Genomic DNA, 22597 nt, shown 5'->3' with positions numbered 1-22597 from the left:
AAAAATAAAGATGGCATCTGAAAGTTGCGGTTGGTGGTCAGTTTGTGTGTAAATGTACGTTTTTGACCATTGATTTACACATCTGATGTCATTTCTAGCGAGAAATTACTATTGTAATCATTAAATATTTGCTTAGTTATCACCATAGCTCGTGCTATTTTGCTGTAGATCACTAGACCATTACGCTGCCTCAGAAGTCTGTCCGAAATCAGTTTCGTGAGGTGCCTTCATGCTCAAATGCTGCCTGCGAAGTCATTTGGCAGCGAGGCAACAAGTCAGCTGCCTAAGTTTTCGGATGCAGCCACTGTATTTTCCAGCATTCCTGTCTCCTTCGTATCTCCAGTGTTACTCCTGAGTTCCTGTCTCCAGTGTTTTCCTCCAGTGTTCCCCTGTGTCTCCCTGTCTTTGGCATTACCTGAATACTTACCTAGGACAAGAAGCCCTATTTAAAAAAAAAAAAAAACCTGGGCGCATTGTATGAAGCGCATGGTGCAGGTGCACTTAGGTACATGAGTCATGGGTGTGTTTTGGGCTTAACATGCAATAAACCAATCAGAGTGTCATCTCCCATTCCCTTTAAAAGTCAGGTGTGTTTGCACCATGGCGGATTGCTATTTACATGGTGGAATAATGACCAATTTTATTCGTCATTACTGCAAATAGGTCATTCTGATACATGCAATGACTATCCATCATGACATGTAGGCATTTTTATCTTTATGTACATAATAATAATCTTTTACATTGTAATCCTTTTATTTTTAATATTTGGCATGTTTGTGTGCTGCTGCGTATACCTGTGTGTGTAACAAGCAGAGTGTATGCCAGGTTTTTGTTGGTCAATGGTGCAGTCGTTTTCAGTTGCCTCAAAATAGCAACATGCCAACAATGCGCCTGAACACACCACAGGATGATTTGCTGATTACCATTTTCCATGGAAGTTTAAATGAACCATTATACTCGATGATGCCCTGGGATACTAACAACTGCTCATTGGAGCAATATATCCTGTATGCACTCTTGCTCAGTCGATCCACCTCCAGAAAACCACATCCTCTCCTTTCATCTCCAGGGTCCGCTCCAGTGTCGGCTCCAGCCCCTGAGTCCGCTCCAGTGTTGGCTCCAGAATTCAGCCAAGAGTCCACTCCAGAATGTTCTCCAGAGTCCGCTCCAGAATGCACTCCAGAGTCTGCTCCAGAACCTGCTCATTTCACAGAGCTCTATCAGGCTATACCCGCATGGCTGAGGAGGCGGTCCCGATTCCCTGTCCTCCTGTCTTCTGAATCTCGGCCAAGGAGGCCGTCAGTATCTCCTGCACTCTTAAGTCCCTCATCTTGACCACGGAGGCTGATTGGATCTCAAGGAGGCTGTCCCAGTGCTGCCCACTCTCCCAGACACGGCCACAGAGGCTGTCCCAGAGCCGCCCGCTCTCCCTGACACGCCCACGGAGGTCGTACTTGAGATGTCCATCCCTGGACTGCCAGTACCGCCCTGGCTCCCTGTGAGGCTGGCCCCTTTCAGGCTCCCTGAGCTACCAGCACGACCCTGGCTCCCTGAGTTTCCGGTGCTGCCCTGGAGATATCCTAGCCTGCCATTACTGCCTTGGTTACCGTCCCAGTACCAGCCACGTATCCAGGGCGACCACTCTCCCTCCCCGGTGGTAATCTTCTTGGCTAGAGTACGCGCATTCTGGGAGGGGGGAGTACTGTCACGATCTCCAGTCTGCTGCTCAGTCACATCTGCACTACAGTTCCCATCATGCTCCTTGATCCACACCTGCACTCAGTCGGCCTTGAACCAAACCTGACACCGTTCACTTCATTAACTCACCCTACTTAAGCAAACACCTCGGATACCCGCTATGTCTGGTCTCGTTTAGAGTTAGACTGTATTCTCCAGCGTTCCTGTTTTCTTCGTATCTCCAGTGTTACTCCTGAGTTCCTGTCTCCAGCATTTTCCTCCAGTGTCCCCCTGTGTCTCCCTGTGTTTGGCATTACCTGGATACTTACCTACAAGAAGATGAGATGTGTGCATTCCCAGTTCCCCATCTCCACGTCTACGATCTCTCCAGCACCTGCAAAGACCGCAAACACAAGTTACCTCTCCAACTATACTCTGAACTGCTATAACCTTGATTTACTTACCTGCATTGCTTAATTTTGCTCATCACTGCAATAAAACAGAACTGTTTTTGAACTCTGTCCGTAACAGTCATAATAATGAGATAAAAATCAAAATGATGAAAAACTCAAAATTATGAGATAAAAGGTTGGAATTGTGAAATAAAAAGTCAAAGTTATGATACTGTCATAATAATGAGATTAGGTGGCCTTAACTACTATGTATTTAAATTTAAATTAATCATTTGATACAATGCACTTTTTGTGTACATACAAGTTTTTACATTGTACTTAAATTAAAAAAAATAAAAATACCTGCATGTAATTACATTTATAATTACACTGTTGACCCATCCCTTACACCTTAACCCATCCTTAAACCTACCCATACCACTAAACCTGTCCCTGACCTTACATTTTACTTATTTTTTCATGTAAGTACATAGTAGTTAAAGCCACCTAATATAAAGTGGGATGAATCAAAATTATGAAAAATTCTAAATTATTCAATTCAATTCAGTTCACATTTATTTGTATAGCGCTTTTCACAATACATATCTTTTCAAAGCAGCTTTACAGAGAATGCATGTCAACATTACAATTTGGAGAATGCAGTTAGTTAATAATGTAATAATTTAGGCAATTAATATACAATCACTGTTAGCAATTTAATTGAAGGTAGAAGCAAAGAGCTCCTGGAAAAATGAATTACATATTAACAATAATTAGGATATATAGAAATTTGCGAATGTGCGTGTTGATCCAGATGTTGCATCTTCTGAAGTCCTCGCAGGAGTTGGCGCCATCTCTTCCAAAGTTTTAGTCATCTGAGGTCTTCTTAAGAGGCTGGATCCAAACTGAAACTGATGTACTCTCTAGGCGTCCCGAGGTAAAACGGAAAAGCAAATGGAGAATAATTAGCATAGCTGCTGTTCATAACATTAAGCAAAGATAGTCATGTGCAATTGATCTGATATGAGATGCATTATGTGAATGCTTGGCTGAAGAGATGTGTCTTTAATCTAGATTTAAACTGGGTGAGCGAGTCTGAGCCCCGAACATTATCAAGAAGGCTATTCCAGAGTTTAGGAGCCAAATGTGAAAACGCTCTCCCTCCTTTAGTGGATGTAGCTATCCTAGGTACAACCAGAAGTCCAGAGTTTTGTGATCTTAAAGAGCGTGAAGGATTGTAGAGCGATAAAAGATCGGTTAAGTACACAGGAGCTAAACCATTTAGAGCCTTATAGGTCATTAGCAGTACTTTATAATCGATACGGAACTTAATAGGTAACCAGTGAAGAGATGATAAAATTGGTGTTATATGATCATATTTTCTTGACCTGGTAAGAACTCTAGCAGCTGCATTTTGTACTAATTGTAGCTTGTTTATTGAGGAAGCAGGGCAACCAGCTAGTAATGCATTACAGTAATCTAGTCTAGACGTCATGAAAGCATGAACTAACTTCTTTGCATCAGAAACAGATAACATATTCCGTATCTTAGCAATGTTTCTGAGGTGGAAGAAGGCTGTTTTTGTAACGTATGAAATATGATTTTCAAAGGACAAGTTGCTGTCTAATATAACACCCAGGTCTTTAACTGTCGAGGATGGAGTAACAGTACATCCTTCTAAATGCAAACTGTAGTCTGAGAGATTCTGTGTACAGGTTTTTGGCCCAATAAGTAATACTTCAGTCTTATCTGAATTTAATAGAAGAAAATTACTAGTCATCCAATGTTTTACTTCTTTAACACACTCTGTCAGATTGGATAATTTAGAGTTTTCATCTGGTTGTGTTGAAATATATAACTGAGTATCATCGGCATAGCAGTGGAAACTAATTCCATGTCTTCTTATAATATTACCAAGTGGCAGCATGTATATTGAAAATAGCAGAGGGCCTAACACAGATCCTTGAGGCACTCCATAATTTACTATCGTTATCTTAGATTTTTCCCTGTTTAAATAAACAAAATTGTGACGGTCTGATAGATACGACCTAAACCACCGTAATGCCTGTCCCTGAATACCAGTGTAATTCTGTAGTCGATCTAGGAGTATTTTATGATCTATAGTGTCGAACGCAGCACTGAGATCAAGTAACACTAGTATTGAGATACAGCCTTGGTCAGAAGCTAGAAGTAAGTCATTTGTAATTTTAACGAGCGCAGTTTCTGTGCTATGATGAGGCCTGAATCCTGACTGAAATTTTTCATAGATAGCATTTTTTTGCAAGAAGGAGCACAATTGGACCGACACCACTTTTTCTAGTATTTTAGATATAAATGGAAGATTTGAAATGGGTCTGTAATTTGCCAATACATTTGGATCTAATTGTGGTTTCTTAATGAGAGGCTTAATAACTGCTAACTTGAACGGTCTTGGAACATGACCTAGAGATAAAGACGAGTTAATAATATTGAGAAGAGGCTCTTCTGCTACAGGTAACAATTCTTTCAGTAGTTTAGTGGGTATTGGATCTAATAAACATGTTGTTGGTTTAGACGCTGTGATAACTTTATTTAGCTCTTCCTGTCCTATAGTTGTAAAGCACTGCAACTGTTCTTGAGGGACGATAATTGAGGCTGAATCATAAAACTTTGTCAAAGGTTGTACATTTACAATTGTATTTCTGATGCTTTCGATTTTTTCAGTAAAGAAATTCATAAAGTCATCGCTACTAAACTGTAATGAAATGTTTTGTTCTGGTGATGTCTGTTTATTTGTTAATCTAGCCACTGTACTGTTATGGTTATTTTCTATGAATTATGAGATAATATCCATAATTATGACATAAAATGTTGAAATTACGAAATAAAAAGTAAGTTATGACACTCATAATGAGATAAAGTCTGAATTTTTGTCACAATTGACATTGTCATATTTATGGATTATCTCATTTTGACATTTTAACTCTTAATTATAATTTTTTTTATCATTAACTTTTTAAGTCATAATTATGACTTGCAACACTATATACATCATAACATCATAAGTCTTGCAAAGTTTATATATATATAAACTTTGCAAGATTTATGATGTTATGCGGAAACGCATAATCACAGTCTGAAAAGGGTCCGTTCTACCTTTGTAGTTATTATTGAATGTTATACTTTATGCTCCAATAGTCTCAATCAATTTTTTTTCAGTTAAAAACTGAAATTGAATTGAAAAAAGTGCATTTTTCTTATATGTTCCCTTTTTGGTTTAATGACAGCTGACATGACCTCCACGAGTTTGGGTAAACCCTGATGATCATGTTCTTCAGCATGAGTTGACGTTCCCAAGAGCATCTTGAGCTTCACATGAGAGCAGAACCTTAAATACTTCTTATTCACTTTCACAATGTTGCCCTTTTTTAAACATCCTATTTTTTTATTATTATTTTCAAGTTTAGACTTTTGGATATAGGCCTACAATGATTAAATAAATCAGGTTTTTTACTCCACAGTCCAGCAGATCGACCCAAAGACACTTGCAGATTTTGGGCTTCTTTAATGGTTACATATACATTCATGAGAGCAGCAGACATGCACCTGCCAACCTCCCCCCGTCTGTCTCTCTGTTTCTCTCTGGCCTGTAATGCCTCACTGCCCTCAGTACTGCGGCTGCATTGTGCTGCCAGGCGTCGTCATGGCCGTCGCCACGGTGCTATTGTCATGGCGATATTACAGTATCAATACCCTGACACTGCGACAAAGAGACAGCAGCCAATGCCACATCACTCCACCCCTTTAACCCCTCTACTCTCATTCTCTCTCTCTCCATCCTCACCCAATCGATCCCTCCATCTCTGACTAAATATGTACGTATTGATTCTCCATCGGTCCCCTGCTCTCTTCTTCCATCCCTTTCTTTCTTTCCTTCTCTCTAAAATCTATCAGATTTCATCTCCCCCCTCAGACCACCCCTATGTGTCTCTCTTTTCCTCTTCATCTGTCATTTCATTGCCCTTCTTTCACTCCTTCCTGTTCTCCATGCCATTTCTTTCCCCCCCACCTCTGCATGTGTTTTTCTTCCTTTCTTTTTTTTTTCTTTTTTTTTTTTGTCTCCGTCTCACTCACTCTCTGCATATTAATTGGTGCATTTGAGCTGCGGCGTACAAGACAATCAAAGCGATGGGGGCGGGTGATGATATGACTGTATCAGACACTATACACAATACGCAAACATACACAGACACACTCGCATGAGCTGACAGTCGGAGGTGTTTGTGAGTTAATATCGAGACCCCTCTCCAAAATCATCCCTACCATAAACTCCTCAAAACACGGCCTCTGATCCAGATGAAAACACCTGCATGCATCCAATAGCAGAAATGATACTGAATCTCACATGCAAAGGTTTTTATCTGAGTATAGGCCTAAAACAAAAATAAAAGTAGATGGTTATTTATTTGTTTTATCACAGGTTTCCGCATAACATCAGCAGACATTAACATTTATATATATATATATATATATAGAAAGAGAGAGGGAGATAAATGTATTGTTATTAATGTTATTATTTCTTGTTAGTAACCTATTTATTTATGTATGTGTGTGTGTATGTAAAGGAATATGGTGGTGACTGATATACAAAGGCTTTCTGTTATATAATAAAATAAGTAGGTGGTTTATTTGTTCATTTATCTCAGGTCAAAGAGGATAAATCAGCATTGATATTATATATATATATATATATATATATATATATATATATATATTGTTGGCCTTGTATTGTTTTACTCCAAGAGTCAGTACAACTGGAATAGATGGTGATCTACGCGCGCGCACCTGCGCAGCTCCCACGTGGAGCGCGAGTTTCTCCTCTAGCCGCGACACAATCACATTCACAACTGTCTTGCAACACAACTACAGAAGCACTTTCTGATGGACAACAATTTTGGGACGAAACGTTCGTACTCTTCATACTTCTAAAGGACGTTTGCGCGTAAATCTGAACACTACGAGCAGACGCGAGAAACTTGTACGTGATTTGTAAGCGCGCGGCGTGTCAGTCTATCCCACAAATCTATAGATCGTTTTAAAATGGTGCCTGCGAGATTATAATTACATTTGCAACCTACAGCCTCCGCCTCTCTCTCATTCACTCACTCACTCACGACTGCACAATAAATGGATCTTTGAGAAAAGAGAGAGAGAGGGAGAGAGACGTGTGAGGAAAGAGGGAGGAGGAGAAGATAGAAAGGGCAGAAGGGAGGGGGGTATCGGCGTATGCTTGTATACAACTACCCCCGATTTCCATTTTTTTCCCTAACTCGTAATGTATTTAATTCAAGTGAAACGTAATCATGACGTGTGTTGTCATTAATCTCCTCGCCGCCTCTCCCGTAAGTACATTCAGCCTTACTTTCATCACAAAATATCTGATTCATTTCAAATAACTGACCTAATCTGCTCTTTTTGAACGATTTTACTGATACACATTGGTCGCGCTATGAATGTGTGTGTTTGTATACAGTTTTAGACGTATAGAGAGCGAATGTTGTCGCCTTAATAAACAACAAATATCCGACGACGACTTTTTTGGGGGGCTGATCCGGGTAATGAAAAGCCATTGATACGGAATAGTCGTCGCGTTTACATCTCGCGTTTCTTCCACATACATACAGCAGGACATATTGACTGGCGTCTCGTGTGCCTCTGTTAGGGCACATCATACGTGTTCTCGCACATACACACTTCGTCACTTTTGTTTCGTGCCGTGTATGTTGCCGGTGTGAGTGTGTGTGTGCGCGCGCGCGCGCGCGTGTCCTGAAAGAGATGCGAGACTCGGGCATGAAAATGCAACTTTCGTTTTTAAGGCCCTTTAATATTTTCAAAGCCTCACTCAAGTGAGGGAAAAGTGCTCTGAACTAAGATGTGTAGATGTTGAACTTTTCTCAGTGGGAAAAGCAGCTGTTCATTTCTCCGCTACTGCAATATGTAGCGACTCCTTAAGTTTTGTAGGCTACTTTGTGAGAAGCTTTAGTTTGTTCCTTCTGCTCCAGTTTCCACGTAAAAAAGCGCATGTTTGAACTAAAGTCGCGTAGGATTCATAACTCGATGCAGATAGGTCGGACGCTCGAGGGAAAAACTGTTTTTTTACATATAGCAGTAGTTAGTGCTTTCTAACTTTGAGGCAGACCTTTACGTGCATGTTAATACAATAACTCGTAGGACAATTGCACGCTCTCTGTATGTCCTAACGTTACCTCACAGATGCGCGCTCGTAATCGCTATTGAAACTGTAGCGTAAAACCTGCAGCTGCAGCCGAAGAAGGTGCCAGTTTTACTAACGGCCCTAAAAACGTAAAGTTTCACATGTTCCACGATCGTGTTTTGTCATGATAGCGGCGAGATTGGCAGCAGATTTCGAGATGAAACCCCATGATGGCACTTTTCAGCTGCTCCCTGATCGCTTGTCCTTTCCCCTCCCTTTATCTTTTGTTGAAAGAAAATCAGGAAGAAAATGGAGTGCACAACATCACGTCCTAAAAAGCTACATTTCTGCCTCTGTTTGGGAAAACGATGCTGTTGCCTCTGTAAATCGCGATTTTATGCTCAGGATTAATCATGCGCGAATGTCAGTGTTCGCGAGACTACGTGTCATATGCGCATTTGTTTGTGAGCATTTATTTATTTCATTAATGTGGCTTTTTAATTGAGATGGCCGCGAGAGAGAAGGAAGGCGACTGAAAATGGATGCGCGGTACTGACGCACATCACGCGAGGAAATTCCTCTCCACGGACGGGTCATCTGATGTCCTGCAAATACATCCCGCAGAAGAAACTTTATATAGCTAAATGAAAAGACGAACATTGCAAAGGCACCGTTCTTTTAAATCATTTAATTCTGTCACAGATTTGGGGCACTGGCATAAAGGCTATTATAATCTCTGCCCCTGTACGTGCTCGCATGAGGGGTGACGGAATGAGACCAGCCCCCCTGAACTGACGTGACAGTTTGACGGATAAGAGGGCAGAGCAGCACAGAGATGTGGCTGAACAGGGGCGGGTGGAAAAGCAGGGCCCTGTAAACAACTTTTACAACCAGATTTGCTCCAGCTCATCTTGATGACCTGCACGGACAGCAGATCTGGACGAGCCGTTGCAGTGACTTTAAAAAAATTGATAGTTAATCAACAAATTTTTGGCATGGCAAATGGCGTATCAATGCACAAACTTGGCATAATTGGCGATAACATCTATACTTTGAAATTGGGACATGGATTTACTCAAGCTGTCATGTTCAAAAAAAAAAAAAAAAACATGTTTGCACAGTGGAGAAAACATGAAAACCAGTTCTCGTAAATAGCTAATTTTACCTGATTTGTCCATTAAAAAGTGCTTACACTTATGTAACAAAATGTAGTTAGGTTGAAAACAAATGTGCAAAATTGTACCTTTAGGGGTACAACAGCTTGTCACTGAAAGGACAACTTTGTACCTTATCAACCCCTAAAAGGTGCATTTTGTTGCCTTAGAGTAGTAATATAAGGTAGTACTATGAACTTTCATGGGTAAATGTGGGTGGGGGGCTTCCTTTAAAGGTACTGCTCCAGTAAAAACTGAGAGTGTAAATGGTATTTTTGACGTCAATAAAGACTTATTTTTAGGCTATCACATGAAGCATACTTTTAAGTGACATGTTAAAGGATTAATTCACTTTCAAATGAAAATTACCCCAAGCTTTACTCAACCTCAAACCATCCTGTATATGACTTTCTTCTTTCTGATGAACACAATCAGAGATATATTAATAAATATCCTGACGCATCCGAGCTTTATAATGGCGGTGAGCGGGATCAACGAGTATGAGCTGAAGAAAGTGCCACCATCCGTCATAAACATACTCCACATGGCTCCGGGGGGTTAATAAAGGCCTTCTGAAGCAAAGCGATGTGTTTGAAAAAAAAAAAAAAAAATCCATATTTAACAAGTTATGAAGTAAAATATCTAGCTTGCGCCAGACCGCCTTTCGTACTCTACTTACGAAGAAAGTGTAAAACTCTTGCAGTTCAAAAAGCTTACGTTACGTCCTACGCCTTCCCTATTCAACTTACTGAAAAAGCTTAACTGACGCAACGCCAGTTCCATTGTTTTTTTTTTGTTTTTTTTTTTGTAATTTGAATATCAACCCTCTGGAGCTGTGTGGAGAATGTTTATGATGGATGGATGTGGATGGAGGCACTTTCTTCAGCTCATACTCATTGATACCGCTCACTGCCATTATAAAGCTTGGATGCGTCATGATATTTATTAATATAATTCCGATTGTGTTCATCAGAAAGAAGTAAGTCATATACACCTAGGATGGCCTGAGGGTGAGTAAAGCTTGGGCTAATTTTCATTTGAAAGTGAACTAAGCCTTTAAAATATATTGTACATTCCACAGTGTAAATTGATTAATAAGCATTGTATATGCCGTTCAAATTCAGAAAGGCTCGTTCAGTTCATGCATTTATAGATCAGCGTTGTCTGTGCTATTTGAGTTCCTCTTTGTGCTCAAATGCCTGAAGGTAGACTTTCTACCTCAGCACACTGCCTTTGTGCACTTGTTGCACACAGCGAACACCTTACAGCTCATTTCATTGGTGGTGGTCAGAGGTGGGCTGTTCATTCTAAAACAAAAGCAAACTGATTCTGAGTGAAAATGATTCATTCCTTAGATCACCCATGGGATGATTAGACCTGAATCAGAGCTGATGTCTGTAGTGAAGATTTCTGTTATTATCATCCATCTCAGGTAATCTGACAGATTGCCATTGATTTTGTAATTACATCACATATACATTAGGCTCTTATTGCATGTTGAAAAATGCAAAAAATCTAAAAGAAATTGTCTCACTGTTAATCCCAAATATAGGCTACATTTTAGATGGTTTTGTTATAGATTTATTTAGCAGACACAATTCTCTAAACTGAATTATCTGTGTCCTTGCCTATATTGATGCCAGACATGTCCATGAATCTAATGCAAATATGCTTGGGTTTCCTAAATGTTTTACACTACAAATGCAATGTGGTCACATACATTTCCAACTACCTTGAATGTGGTTGCAGTGATCAGATCAAACACATTTTGGACAGACTTGTTTTTATTGGATCACCAGAGATGGCTGTTCATACCAGGTATAACAACACTAATCTTACTACTTAGTAAAGTTCATTAACAAGAACTCTTTGTTCTGTAAGCTTGAACTTGAAGGTGAACTTGACCAGTTGAACTGCAGAGTTTGGTGAAGCCTTCAGATTTGACAGTAGGAAGAGTTAGTTGATGATTTGTTTTCTGAAGCACTTACTGTAGAGTAATTTCAAGTCTGATATCCTTGTTTCGTGCTCTGCTAAGGGGATAATGGGCAAGATTGTGATGTTTTGAACTTGCTTATCCTCTCTGCAGCATCTTTGAAACAAAATATAATAAAATAAGGAGAACAGGTGAAGGTTATGATTTACTCAGTGGAATGTTGGAAGTTGACGGGAAAGAGAATTTTGCATATGCTGAAGTCATTTGAAGAAAATCGACGCTGTGTGTGGGGGCCGTAGCGCTGAGAGAGATAAAGTTCAGGCCAAGGTTAGAAACAGGAAATGAATTTTGTCTGTAGGGATTTGTTGTATGACTGCAACAATCCACAGTCATATACATACTGACCTTAGAAATCCCACTCAGAGATACATGAAAGGTAAAGTGCAGTTCATGCCTCAAAGTTTGCGTACACACATGCATGTGTATCACATACTGAGCAATCGGTTCTCTTTCTTAGACTCTCTCACAATTTGAAGATCTCTTTTTCTCTTCGTCTAATATCAAAGAACAGGCTGCGATAAAGCCATTCATGTTATATTTTCAAGGCCACAAGTCTAAAGTCTTTCAATAGTATGAATGATCTCTTCTTAGCCTTTAGATGCATTACATGGCTACACTGTTGGAGTCCCAGTGTGTCCTCACACCAAAGGCAGGAGACGTTATTTCAGGTGCTCAAGGCTACAGAATACAAATGGCAGCGAGAAAATATGTTTTATCAAAAATAACTCAAGTGCTTGTTCAGGCATATAGAGATTTAATAAAAGTTTTTTTTCAGAGTGTGTTGTGTAAACATGTCATGGTTCTTGGAAATGTGAATGTATTTTAAGTACTGGTACTTTAGCAAACATTCATTGAAACCAATTAGTGATACTTAGATAATGGAAGAATCAGTTGATCTCAATCAAAATCTTACAGAAAAACAAGTTTGTTTGTTTTTTTTTGTTTTTTTTTGACACCAGTCATTTTTACAGGATGCATTTTTTACCTCTAATGTTTAACTTGAATGTTGACTTTCAACATTTCTAATTAGCAAAAGTCTAATAAAAACATTTTATAGCAGCTACATTACATACAGTTATTTCACATGACTATGGTATGTTCTAATTTTTGTTTATACTATATTCATTCCATTACATACAAAGCAGATAGTTTTACAGTCTATTTTTGACTACATGTGCCCCATGAAGGAATAAAATGCGCATGCATTTGTGTGTGCTTGTACAGGGAGTGTAGCATGTGGCCATTCAGACAAAGGTGTTTAGCATGCATGAATCATCTAGTGACTAGGTGCCATATTGAGTGTGTGTGTGTGTGTGTGTGTGTGTGTGTGCATGCATTATTTGCACATGCTGCTTTATCGCTCTCCTGCCTTCATCTCTCCCCTCCCCCCTCTGTCTAGCACCTTATCACTCTCTCCATCTATCCAAATTTAGAGAAGCTTTATTGGCATGACAGGGTTGGTCAGACACGAACGTGTCTGTCAAGGCGGAACAGTGAATTGCCATGACGATATTCATATGATAATAATGCCAGCAGACCAAACAGACTGCAAGATCCTCCATTGCAGAGCAGAACACTCTGTCCCATTTCTCGACAGATTTACTCATCAAATATGCTCATTCAGAACGTATTTGTGTTCTTCATTTATGTTTTTTCTTTACTAACACCCCCCCCCCCCCCCATTCTTCTCTTTCTCGCCTGTCTGTCTCTCTCCTCTCTTTTCTCTTCGCCATGTTGGCAGGCCCCAATCTACCAGCTGATATCAGCATTCCCTGGCACAGTGCCAACTGGCACCGCTGCAGAGAGACAGAGAGAGAGGGAGAGAGAATGATAGAAAGAAAGAAAATCAGTGAAGAACAGAGGGAGGAGGGAATGAGGGTGAAAAGAGAAAAAAAGTGCAAGGGGTGGAATCACAATCTATGGAAGTGAAAAAAGAATAAAGGAAAAAGAAGCACAATAATGGTGAGAATAAGAAAGAGAAAGAAAGAAAGAAAGAAAGAAAAGAAAGAAAGAAAGAAAAGAAAGAAAGGGGGCAGTATGATTGATATAGTGTGATATCCTTGTGAGTCACGGCTGAACTAAAATGTCAACTGGCTCTGTTAGCCACAGTTTCATCCAAGTCTTGTGTCACAGATACACATGCTTACACACACACACACACACACAAACAAACACTTGATTGTGTACATAAATCCAAACTCAGACACAGACATACAGTTCAGTCTGTTCACAGAGGTAAATACTGAAAAAAACACAGACCCACACAAACACAAGCATAGTGACACATATCCAGGCATACAGACGCCCTCACAGATGTTTAGCAGATTGTCTTGCTGTAATCATCAATGAAATTCATTTTATCTTATTTATGAATGAAGCAGGTGTTTTTTTTTTTTTTTTTAATTGTGTCTAGGCCTGTCCACTCCAGACTTATGCAATGCATGCATGTGTGCTTTTATAAGATTGTTCACTTTGATCAGTACATGTTGTGTTAGTGTGTGTGTTTATATGAGTAGCATAGGGAGTGGAGAGGTTAAGAGAGGTTGAATCTATGTCTCTGTATTTTGAAGTGTATGTATTTTTTGTTTTGATTTAAGCAGCTACTGTAAGTGTATGTGCAGGAAGGGTGTGTGGGGAAGTCCAAACATCTCGCGCCCATCCTGTTTGGGACAGTCCATGTCCCGTTCTGCCCTTAGACCCATACACAGGAACAAATGTGTGTAAACTCATTTTTTATTCTGTGTTGTACTTGACAGGGGACTGTTGGAGGTGGTCAGGCAAATTGCCACCATCAGAAAACACCCTTTTTAATCCAAGGAAGTGAAGCATGGCATAGACACATTAACAGTAAGTGATCTATCTATCTATCTATCTATCTATCTATCTATCTATCTATCTATCTATCTATCTGTCTATCTATCTATCTAATCACTATTGTCCCTCTTTTCTCACTCAGATTATGGATTCCCCACCGGAGTGTATGCTGGCTCTTTCCTGTGAGCCCCCACTGTCTCCGCCCTCCATGCCATCCCTGGACCACAGTCCCCAATTCCTACCCCAGAGTCCTCAATCTACCCCTTCTAGCCCTCAAACTGAACTCTATGCACCGGTCTCACCCTGCCCCCTTCCTGAAGCCAGCTTCCAAGATGAGGAGGAGGATGAGGAGTTGTCAACACCCTCATCACCCACCCCAGCTGTGGCACTGTTTCCTGGTGAATTGGAACTCGGCAGTCCTTCATCAGAGAGCAGCCCCCCAGCCACACCATTAGCACCTTTCCCTGGTTTTGGAGCTCTGGAGCAGGCAATCTCTTCTGGTCAAAGTACCATCTACAATGATGAGTTGGATCTTCAGCTTTTCAACAATGAGGGCATGGCTGTCCCTGGAGGGATCAGCCCTGGGCCTGGCCTAAGGTTCCCCTGTCATGTGTGTGGAAAGAGGTTCCGCTTCCAGAGTATTCTGTCTCTGCATGCTCGAGCACACAGTTTGGACAGGGAACGTCGGGCTTCAGCTCCCTACCGGACCACGCATGTCAAACTGCAGCAGAATCACGCAAGCAACAGTGTAATCCAGAATCCATTATCTGGGTCATTACAAAAAAGTATGAATGAAGACATGGTTCCAGAGGAACCTCTTCAAACTGCTAACAGCCCTCAGTTCCTCTTTGAAGGAACCACAGCCCTGACTCCACCTTTAACAGAGGAAGCACCAATCTCAACCTCCTTATCTCCACTTGGCCAGGCCCACTTGGAAGACAATGCCCCCCCTACAGCTGCTCCTGCCTTCCGGTGTCATGCTTGTAAGGGTAAGTTCCGAACAGCTTCAGAGCTGGCACGTCATGTGCGGATCCTTCACAACCCCTACAAATGTACAATGTGTCCTTTCTCAGCCAGCCAGGAGGAAAGACTGGCTGCCCATTTGCAGGAGAGCCACACACCTGAGGATCCTGCCGCTGAAACGGCTTTCCCTTCTCACCCTATAACAGCACCACCAGAAACTCCTCCCCCACAAATGTCTGTTGTTCCAGCTTTCCGATGTGAGACATGCGGGCAGCGTTTTACACAGTCCTGGTTTTTGAAGGGGCACATGCGGAAGCACAAGGACTCATTGGATCACAAGTGCCAGGTGTGTGGCCGTGGCTTCAAGGAACCCTGGTTTCTTAAGAACCATATGAAGGTGCATCTTAACAAGCTGGGCCTCAAGACTGGATTGGGAAATCTGGGTCCAGCTGGAACTGATCAATCCAAAGGTCCTGCAAGCACACAAGTGCTAGGGGCTCTGTATTCTAACTTGCTCCTTGCTCGCAGTATGGCCGGGGGTGGTGGATCAGGAAATCGCACAGAGAGGTCTGATGCCAGTGCAGGCTCAAGCAAATCCTCTATATTGGGCTATCTGGGATTACCCAAAGACAACAGCAATGGAAGTTGCATGGAGCGCCTTCAGGCAGTGGCACAGGTTGCAGAAATGGGTAACGGAGGCGGAGGGCGGGGAAGTGAGTCAGCAGACGGAGCAGACCAGGCAGCCATGTGGCAGCTGGTTGCTCGCAGTCTGGTGGCAGCACAGCACAACCAACAGCAGCAGAGATCCCATTCACACCATCAGTTTCTTTCCTCACGAGGCACTGTCGCTGGGGAAGCCAAGCAGATGAGGGCCTACCTGGGTGGGTTGGGTTCTAGAGAGGAACTGGAGGGATCTAGCGCACCATGGGAGTGTCCAGATTGTGGCAAGATGTTCAGAAGCCTTCAGCAGGTGGTTGCCCACGCCCGTGTCCATGTTCAGAAACCACAGAAAGGTGGACAAAGTGCCCAAGGGGGTATGTCCAGGGAAGAAAACATAATAAACAGAGTCAGTGGAGCTCAAGCAACAGGTGGAGTAGAAGGAGGGCAAAGAACAAGTGACAATGAAGTTAGACAGGAGAGAAAGCAACTCCCATCAGGAGTCGGGTCAGCTGGGAGCTTCCATTCTGTCATATCACATCTTTCTGGTAAGGATCAACCAGCATAATCAAATACAGCTGACTTTATCATGACAGTATTCCTTATCTGTTGCAATCCTTCATAGGCTATGACACAGCAGGACATTGATTGAATTTTATTATTATTATTATTATTATTATTATTTTAAACATTTCACTGCTATTAGTTTTGTAACATTTCCTTCCTGTGTTTTGGGCAGGATTGTTCTCAGAAACAGTTTAGATTCAGATTATATTTTAAAGCTGTTGCTTTTATTCATTATACATTATCTTATCTCAAGGTCAGAATGGTTTGAGGGGATCATCCTCTTCCACTTCATCTCCAAGGGAGCGTGTTCGGGGAACAGGGATGAAGGATTGCCCCTACTGTGGTAAAGCCTTCCGGTCTTCCCATCACCTTAAAGTGCATCTTCGTGTACACACAGGTAAGGCCAAGATGTTTACTAGATCTGCTAAACCTGTATTATATATATTACTAAACCTATAAAACCATAATTATGACTTAAAATATTAGATTAAATATTAATCTACAGTAACATTATTTATATAGTGATCCTACTGTATAACAATGATAATCAAAAGCTACTTAATCATAATTAATCTTGGTTTTTAGATTGGCATGTTGTGTGGATGACACTTGAAGCTTGTAACACTTGACACTTGTAACTTTCCTGATTTAGCTTGATTGAAATCATTTGCTGTCTAACAGGTTCTTCCACAAAATGTCTTCTACCAAAAAAAAAAAAAAAAAGAAAAAAAAAAGAGAAAAAAAGTGGTTCTCACATGGTTGATGAGAGATGGAATGTCCCAATTTAACAGTAATGCACTGGGGACTACACCTGATGTTACATATGATGATAAGCACTGCCATCTACCTGTTACTGTGTGTAACTGCATATAGTTGTTTTACACAGGCAATTTTTTACCTAATCACTATGGCCTCCCTAAGCATTGTTATTCTTTTCCAAATTGTTTTATTAAAACATTTTAGTTTTCAGTCTACTTAACAAGAGTAATTTATTCCTTGTTTTAGGTGAGAGACCATACAAATGCCCCCACTGTGATTATGCTGGCACCCAGTCTGGCTCTCTCAAGTACCACCTTCAACGTCATCATCGTGAGCAAAGGAACGCTATGGCAACCTCCCCCAATTCCCCATCACCTAGCCTCCCCTCTCTGACTGGATCTTCTCGTGAAGGGGCAAAAAAGCGTAGACTCCCCTCCCAGTCTTCTTTTGGGAAGGTTCCTGGAGAGGCTTCTTCTTTAAGGCACAGTCAGTCATGGGGTGCAGGCCCATCAGAACAGAAGGAGGGATCTTCTGCATCTATACATCAAAGAGAAGGAGACCTGGAGAGTCACTATCGCAGTCTGTCAGGGATGATGGGTACACTCTTCCCCGGTGGTCTAGAAACAAATTGGATTGGGGAGGTACCACCTCAGAAAATGCCAAAAGTGTCTAGACGTAAACCCCTTACTACAAGTCGCATGGTTTCAGTAAATGGCTATCAGGGCGGGACGACATCCCAGGAAGGAGGCTTTGAACCGCTGGACCTCTCCCGCCGCCCTTTACAAGATGAAGGGGGAGTGAGTAGTTCTGGAGGTGAACCATCAGGTGGCTCTAAAGGAGGGAATGACATCCTCAATCAATGCGTGTTCTGTCCCTTCCGAACCTCTTCTGCTGAGCTGATGGCCATGCACCTTCAGGTTAATCACACCAGCAAGTCTCGTCGCAAGAGGGGCGTCCCCATCAGTTCCACCAATCATTCTCCAAGACTAACTTTGGCCGGGCCAGACCGTGATCCCCTGGCTCTGTGGAAGTTCTTTGGTGTAGAAGATGGAGTAACATCTCCTGAGGACTGGGTCTCATCCCAGTCAAAAGCGCAGAATGGAGTCAGCCCAGACAACAGGGAAACAGAGGACAGCTTTGAATTAGTCCCTGGACCTGCAGGAAGCTTTGGTGCCACAGAAAAGAAACGTAAAATGAGAGAGGACCTGGATGAGGAAGACGAGGTGGTCAACGAAGAAGAGAATGAGCTGGAAGCAAATGGCAGCTTTGTAAATTTACCCCAGAATCAGAGCAGAAGGGCTCAGTCTGATTCATCAGACCTCACGGCTGAGGATCTACCCAAGGAGGAGGAAAGTGTCTTGGGGAAATAACATCGAAAGAGAGCCCTGGAGAAAAGATAGGGGCAGGGGAGAAATATTTGGGAAATAGTTGTCCAGGGTCCCTCGTATCCTTCAAACCAAGGGCAGACCATTCGCTATGCTAACATACTGTACAGTATGTAATCTGTAAACAGATAACCCGTAAAAGTATTTAAATCAAGCATTTCTTAATATATCTTCCTAGCCCCCCTTGGTTAGTGATCAATTACCTCTACACACACACAAAGACTCTCAATCACACAGAGATATCCAGTATTGTATGCTAGTCTAAGCCTGCCTGTCTCGGGGCCTTCTTGAACACTGTTCTCTTGTTCCTGTCTTCTTGTCAGTGAACGCAATTGCCAAGTTGCATTTCATTTACAATTTCCTTGCTCCTGTGAATCTTGCTCTCATCTTAACAAGGACTTGGAATGTCAATCTGGGGAGCTGAAAAAGCAAAAAAGAAACACTGTTCTTAATCATTACAATATACAGTATTAATGCTGAGAGAGATGCTAATCAAATACTGAACGGACATCCTACTTCCACATGAACTTAATCTGACAGCACGTCTTCAGTAAACCAAAGGAGTGAGCACACTTCTTACCATGCACCTGCCAGACTCTGAACAGAATGCTGTGATAACTGAATGGTACTTGTGAATCACCTCTAACAGAACAGGACAGAGTAAAGATTATATTACCAGATATCCACACTGCCAGTCTGCTCCGACGGGTCTTCTTCAGATATTATATGAAAAAGAAATTCTGCCTCTTCTATATGCTATTTCTCTCAGTGCCTGTTGATGTAAAAGGTTTTAAGCAGATCCAGCAACACAGGAATATAGTTACAGTGAATATATACAGTATATATGCGTAGTTGTGCTAGAGCATAGAGTTCTGTGACAATATGGTGGCAGTTTGTGAGACTATGTCTGCTTTGAATGAAACTATGAATGAACCCAGATCACCACATGTGGGAACAGCCGGCCATTTGACAAGGGCCCTATGGAAGTGTTTACATTACAGATACCACCAGGATTTCTGGGTGGAATCCGGACCACCGTTACTATTGAAAGTTCAAATTTCAGGGTTTGAAACAAATCACAATCTAGTAAATGGAGACTCAGCAATATATCTTTCATATTCCTGAATTGTCTCTGATTCTCAAACCATCCAGGAGAGGGTGGAAAGTGGGTCTCTACTAAAACATTCAGTATGCCGTTTTTTTTTTTTTAGATGTGAGTAGACATTTTTTTTAAATATCAAAAATGAAAATAAAAAAAAAATAAAACACAGACACACACTAACAAATTCAGACATCCCAGTAGAACATATGTAGCTTTTGTAAAGATAAGAGATCAAAAAGAGGAAAAAAAAAAATGTTGTTTTCCTTTTAAGAAGTGTTAATGGAAACGGAAATGGAGAATAGTAATAAGTATTATATAATATAATAATTATGAAAGAAGACTGCTTTAGAATGTCTGTAGAGCACTGTGCAAAGTCCCCCCTCGCTTTAGTTTTGCCTTTAAATGCAGATCAAACTTTTGATCTTTTTCCCAAACCCTTTTTTTTTAATTTTTTTTTTAATAATGCTGCAGATTCAATTCATGTCCCCTTAAACAATGTGTTTATATATTCATCAATCAACAAATCAATCATTCGGACACACAATCAATGTTAAAGCTTGCCTGATGATCTTGAAAATTCAGTGATTGATAATATATTTATTAGTTGATGCTGAGATCATTTTTGATGTGGAATTAGCACATCATACAAACGATGATCTACTTTCCTCATCCAGCTCTGTGAAATAATTTCCATCAGGTCATCTCATTGTTATTGTTAGACACTAAGTAGGCGGTACTTTTGTCCAGTGATTGACAGAGGCTGGCCTTAAAACGTCATTATCGTGTCCTTGTTTTGTGTGTAGATTATCTTATGCGTTTGATAGCCCCTGATGTGGTGTTCCTTTGAGATAACAGTCAAGCCACTGTGCCTTCTGTCCAGAGCACTTCCTCAAGTATTTTGTAAGCTCACCAAAAGCACTTAGCCCCTACTGTTTCACTTTGTATTCTTTGGTAAACTGTGTTCTGTACTTCTCCGTATCTGATCCTCTGTTTTGTTGAGATGTCAGATGTGGGGGTCATTTCAATTTCATAATAATGAGTGTCATTCTGTCATTCATGCTTGCTGTTGCATCTCCTGCTTCCCTCCCTTCCCATTAGCGTATGCACCACTGAAAGCTTACGTACTATCTAGCTCCGAGGCCTTTTAAGAAGTTACTTTAATTTCTATGATGTTACTTTGATGCCGATGAGATGAAATCAAGCTCTTCTGCTCATAATTATTATTATCATTGTTCTTTTTGTTTTATGGAAGAAAAAAAAAACTAAGCAAACAAACAAAAAACATGAACAAAATGTGTCTCTTGAATGTTGTACAGATAGAAATAGAGATGTTGTGTTTCTAACGAGAGATCAAACCATCAAACCTGCTCTCCATCGCTCCCTGCGCAGCCAGCAATGATGTGGCTCTTAGAATGGCCTAACTGTGTACAGGGATCAGGGCAATAGTTTTGTTTTGTGTGTTTATGTGTGTGTGTGACCATGTGCATTGATGTCTTAAAAATTAATATTTTGTGAAGATATACTGACACTGTGAAATAAGCATAAAAGTATTCCCAAACAGTGACGTGCTGCTCAAAAATTCACTAAGTTCAACATGCACTTTTTTTTGTTGTTCCACCAGAAGTGTGTGAATTCATAAATATTATCCAGTAAAAGAGGAGAGGTGGAGAGAAGGTCTGGGTTTGATCTTTTTTTTAGTAGCCGACTGCTGTTGGTGGCAGAGGAATCTGATCTAACATAGTAGTGACTAATATGAAATTGTGGATTGAGAAAAAAAAAAAAAAAAAAAAAAACAGTAGAGAAGAATCAATAAAATACAAAAAAACATGTTTTGTTTGCCGTATGGTGTTTCGCATTACATTTCCTGCTATTTTGAAATCTTTTTTGCATTTTAATAAAGCATGTACTTGGGGTAAATGATCATCACCTTGATATAAAAATAAAATTATACTCATTAATTTTACATGCAGTCACTTTAAGGTTGACTTTGTGAGTAGCATAACTTTCGAAACTTACTGCACAAATTTCACCCTTTACCATTGACTTTGTTTAAAATCATTTAGGTACTTGGGTAGAAGAAAAAAGAATAGTACAGTATTGTTTGTGAACATCTCCACTTCAGTGAAATAATATGCTTTAACTTTTGTTCACAGGATCATGTTAAAACTAAACAAACCAAGGTAATTGCATTTATAATATGCATCTACATAAGTTATGGATACATGCTCTGGAAAATTCACCAGGAATCTTCAGCTGTAATCATGTCAGTGCAAGTCCTCGTTTCTCTTCTAATTGCAATGAAGTGAAACAACAGCAATTTTTGTTTATAGTACCTTAAGGATACATATTATTACTAATATGCACCTTTTAGGGGTAGATAAGGTACAAATTTGTCAATTTAAATTCTGAACATTGTACTGAATATAATTCTCATTGACTATATGCATTAATTGCTTGAATTAAATCCAAAGTAAGTGGAGGAATGCAACCTGATGGTATTTTAAGCCCTGTAATGAGTGAGAGGACATTTGCTCTAGACTGTCATTAGCAAGGCCGTGCACAGACATTTTAAGGGGCAGTAGTCTGTATCAAAAAGGGCGAAGTGTGTGTGTGTGTGTGTGTGTGGGTGTGGGTGTGTGTGTGTGTGTGTGTGTGTGGTGGGGGTGGGGGGGAGATTAGGTGTAGAGGGCAGACGGTCAGTGGCTCTAGAAACTGAGCCACCCCTTGTGCACATCCCTGGTCACTGGCATAAGCGCCAGAACAAATACATATTGCTCTTCCAATGATTGTATCATTACAGTTCATGTGACATACGCACCACTGCCAAAAATAGGCACAGTGCTTAGCAGTCTGACAAGGTTTTTATGGTTTAACAAGATCTTCTGCATAGTTAATTCGCTAACAGAAGTGTTACTCCCATATGTACTCAGCACAAACA

General features: G+C 40.8%; 1 protein-coding gene across 1 annotated transcript; it reads left to right on the top strand.

The window, feature by feature from the left end:
* Positions 1–6961: 6961 nt before the first annotated feature.
* On the top strand, positions 6962–21486 carry znf219 (zinc finger protein 219). Its single transcript, XM_051900284.1, has 5 exons — positions 6962–7453; positions 14169–14259; positions 14369–16394; positions 16667–16810; positions 17419–21486. Exons 3-5 carry the CDS (start codon positions 14372–14374, stop codon positions 18540–18542), a joined length of 3291 nt encoding a protein of 1096 aa, XP_051756244.1. The 5' UTR covers positions 6962–7453; positions 14169–14259; positions 14369–14371; the 3' UTR covers positions 18543–21486.
* Positions 21487–22597: the final 1111 nt, after the last annotated feature.

Source organism: Ctenopharyngodon idella, chromosome 7 (assembly GCF_019924925.1).
Source record: "Ctenopharyngodon idella isolate HZGC_01 chromosome 7, HZGC01, whole genome shotgun sequence".
NCBI lineage: Eukaryota > Metazoa > Chordata > Actinopteri > Cypriniformes > Xenocyprididae > Ctenopharyngodon > Ctenopharyngodon idella.
Note: the sequence above shows the minus strand (reverse complement) of the source record. Positions and strands in the feature narration are given on the sequence as shown.

Bases quoted from the DNA above. Each gene is read 5' to 3' on its own strand.
- znf219 (XM_051900284.1), top strand. From the start codon at position 14,372: ATGGATTCCCCACCGGAGTGTATGCTGGCTCTTTCCTGTGAGCCCCCA. The intron at 16,395-16,666 runs GTAAGGATCAAC...TCTTATCTCAAG, and splicing joins TGTCATATCACATCTTTCTG to GTCAGAATGGTTTGAGGGGA. The intron at 16,811-17,418 runs GTAAGGCCAAGA...TCCTTGTTTTAG, and splicing joins GCATCTTCGTGTACACACAG to GTGAGAGACCATACAAATGC.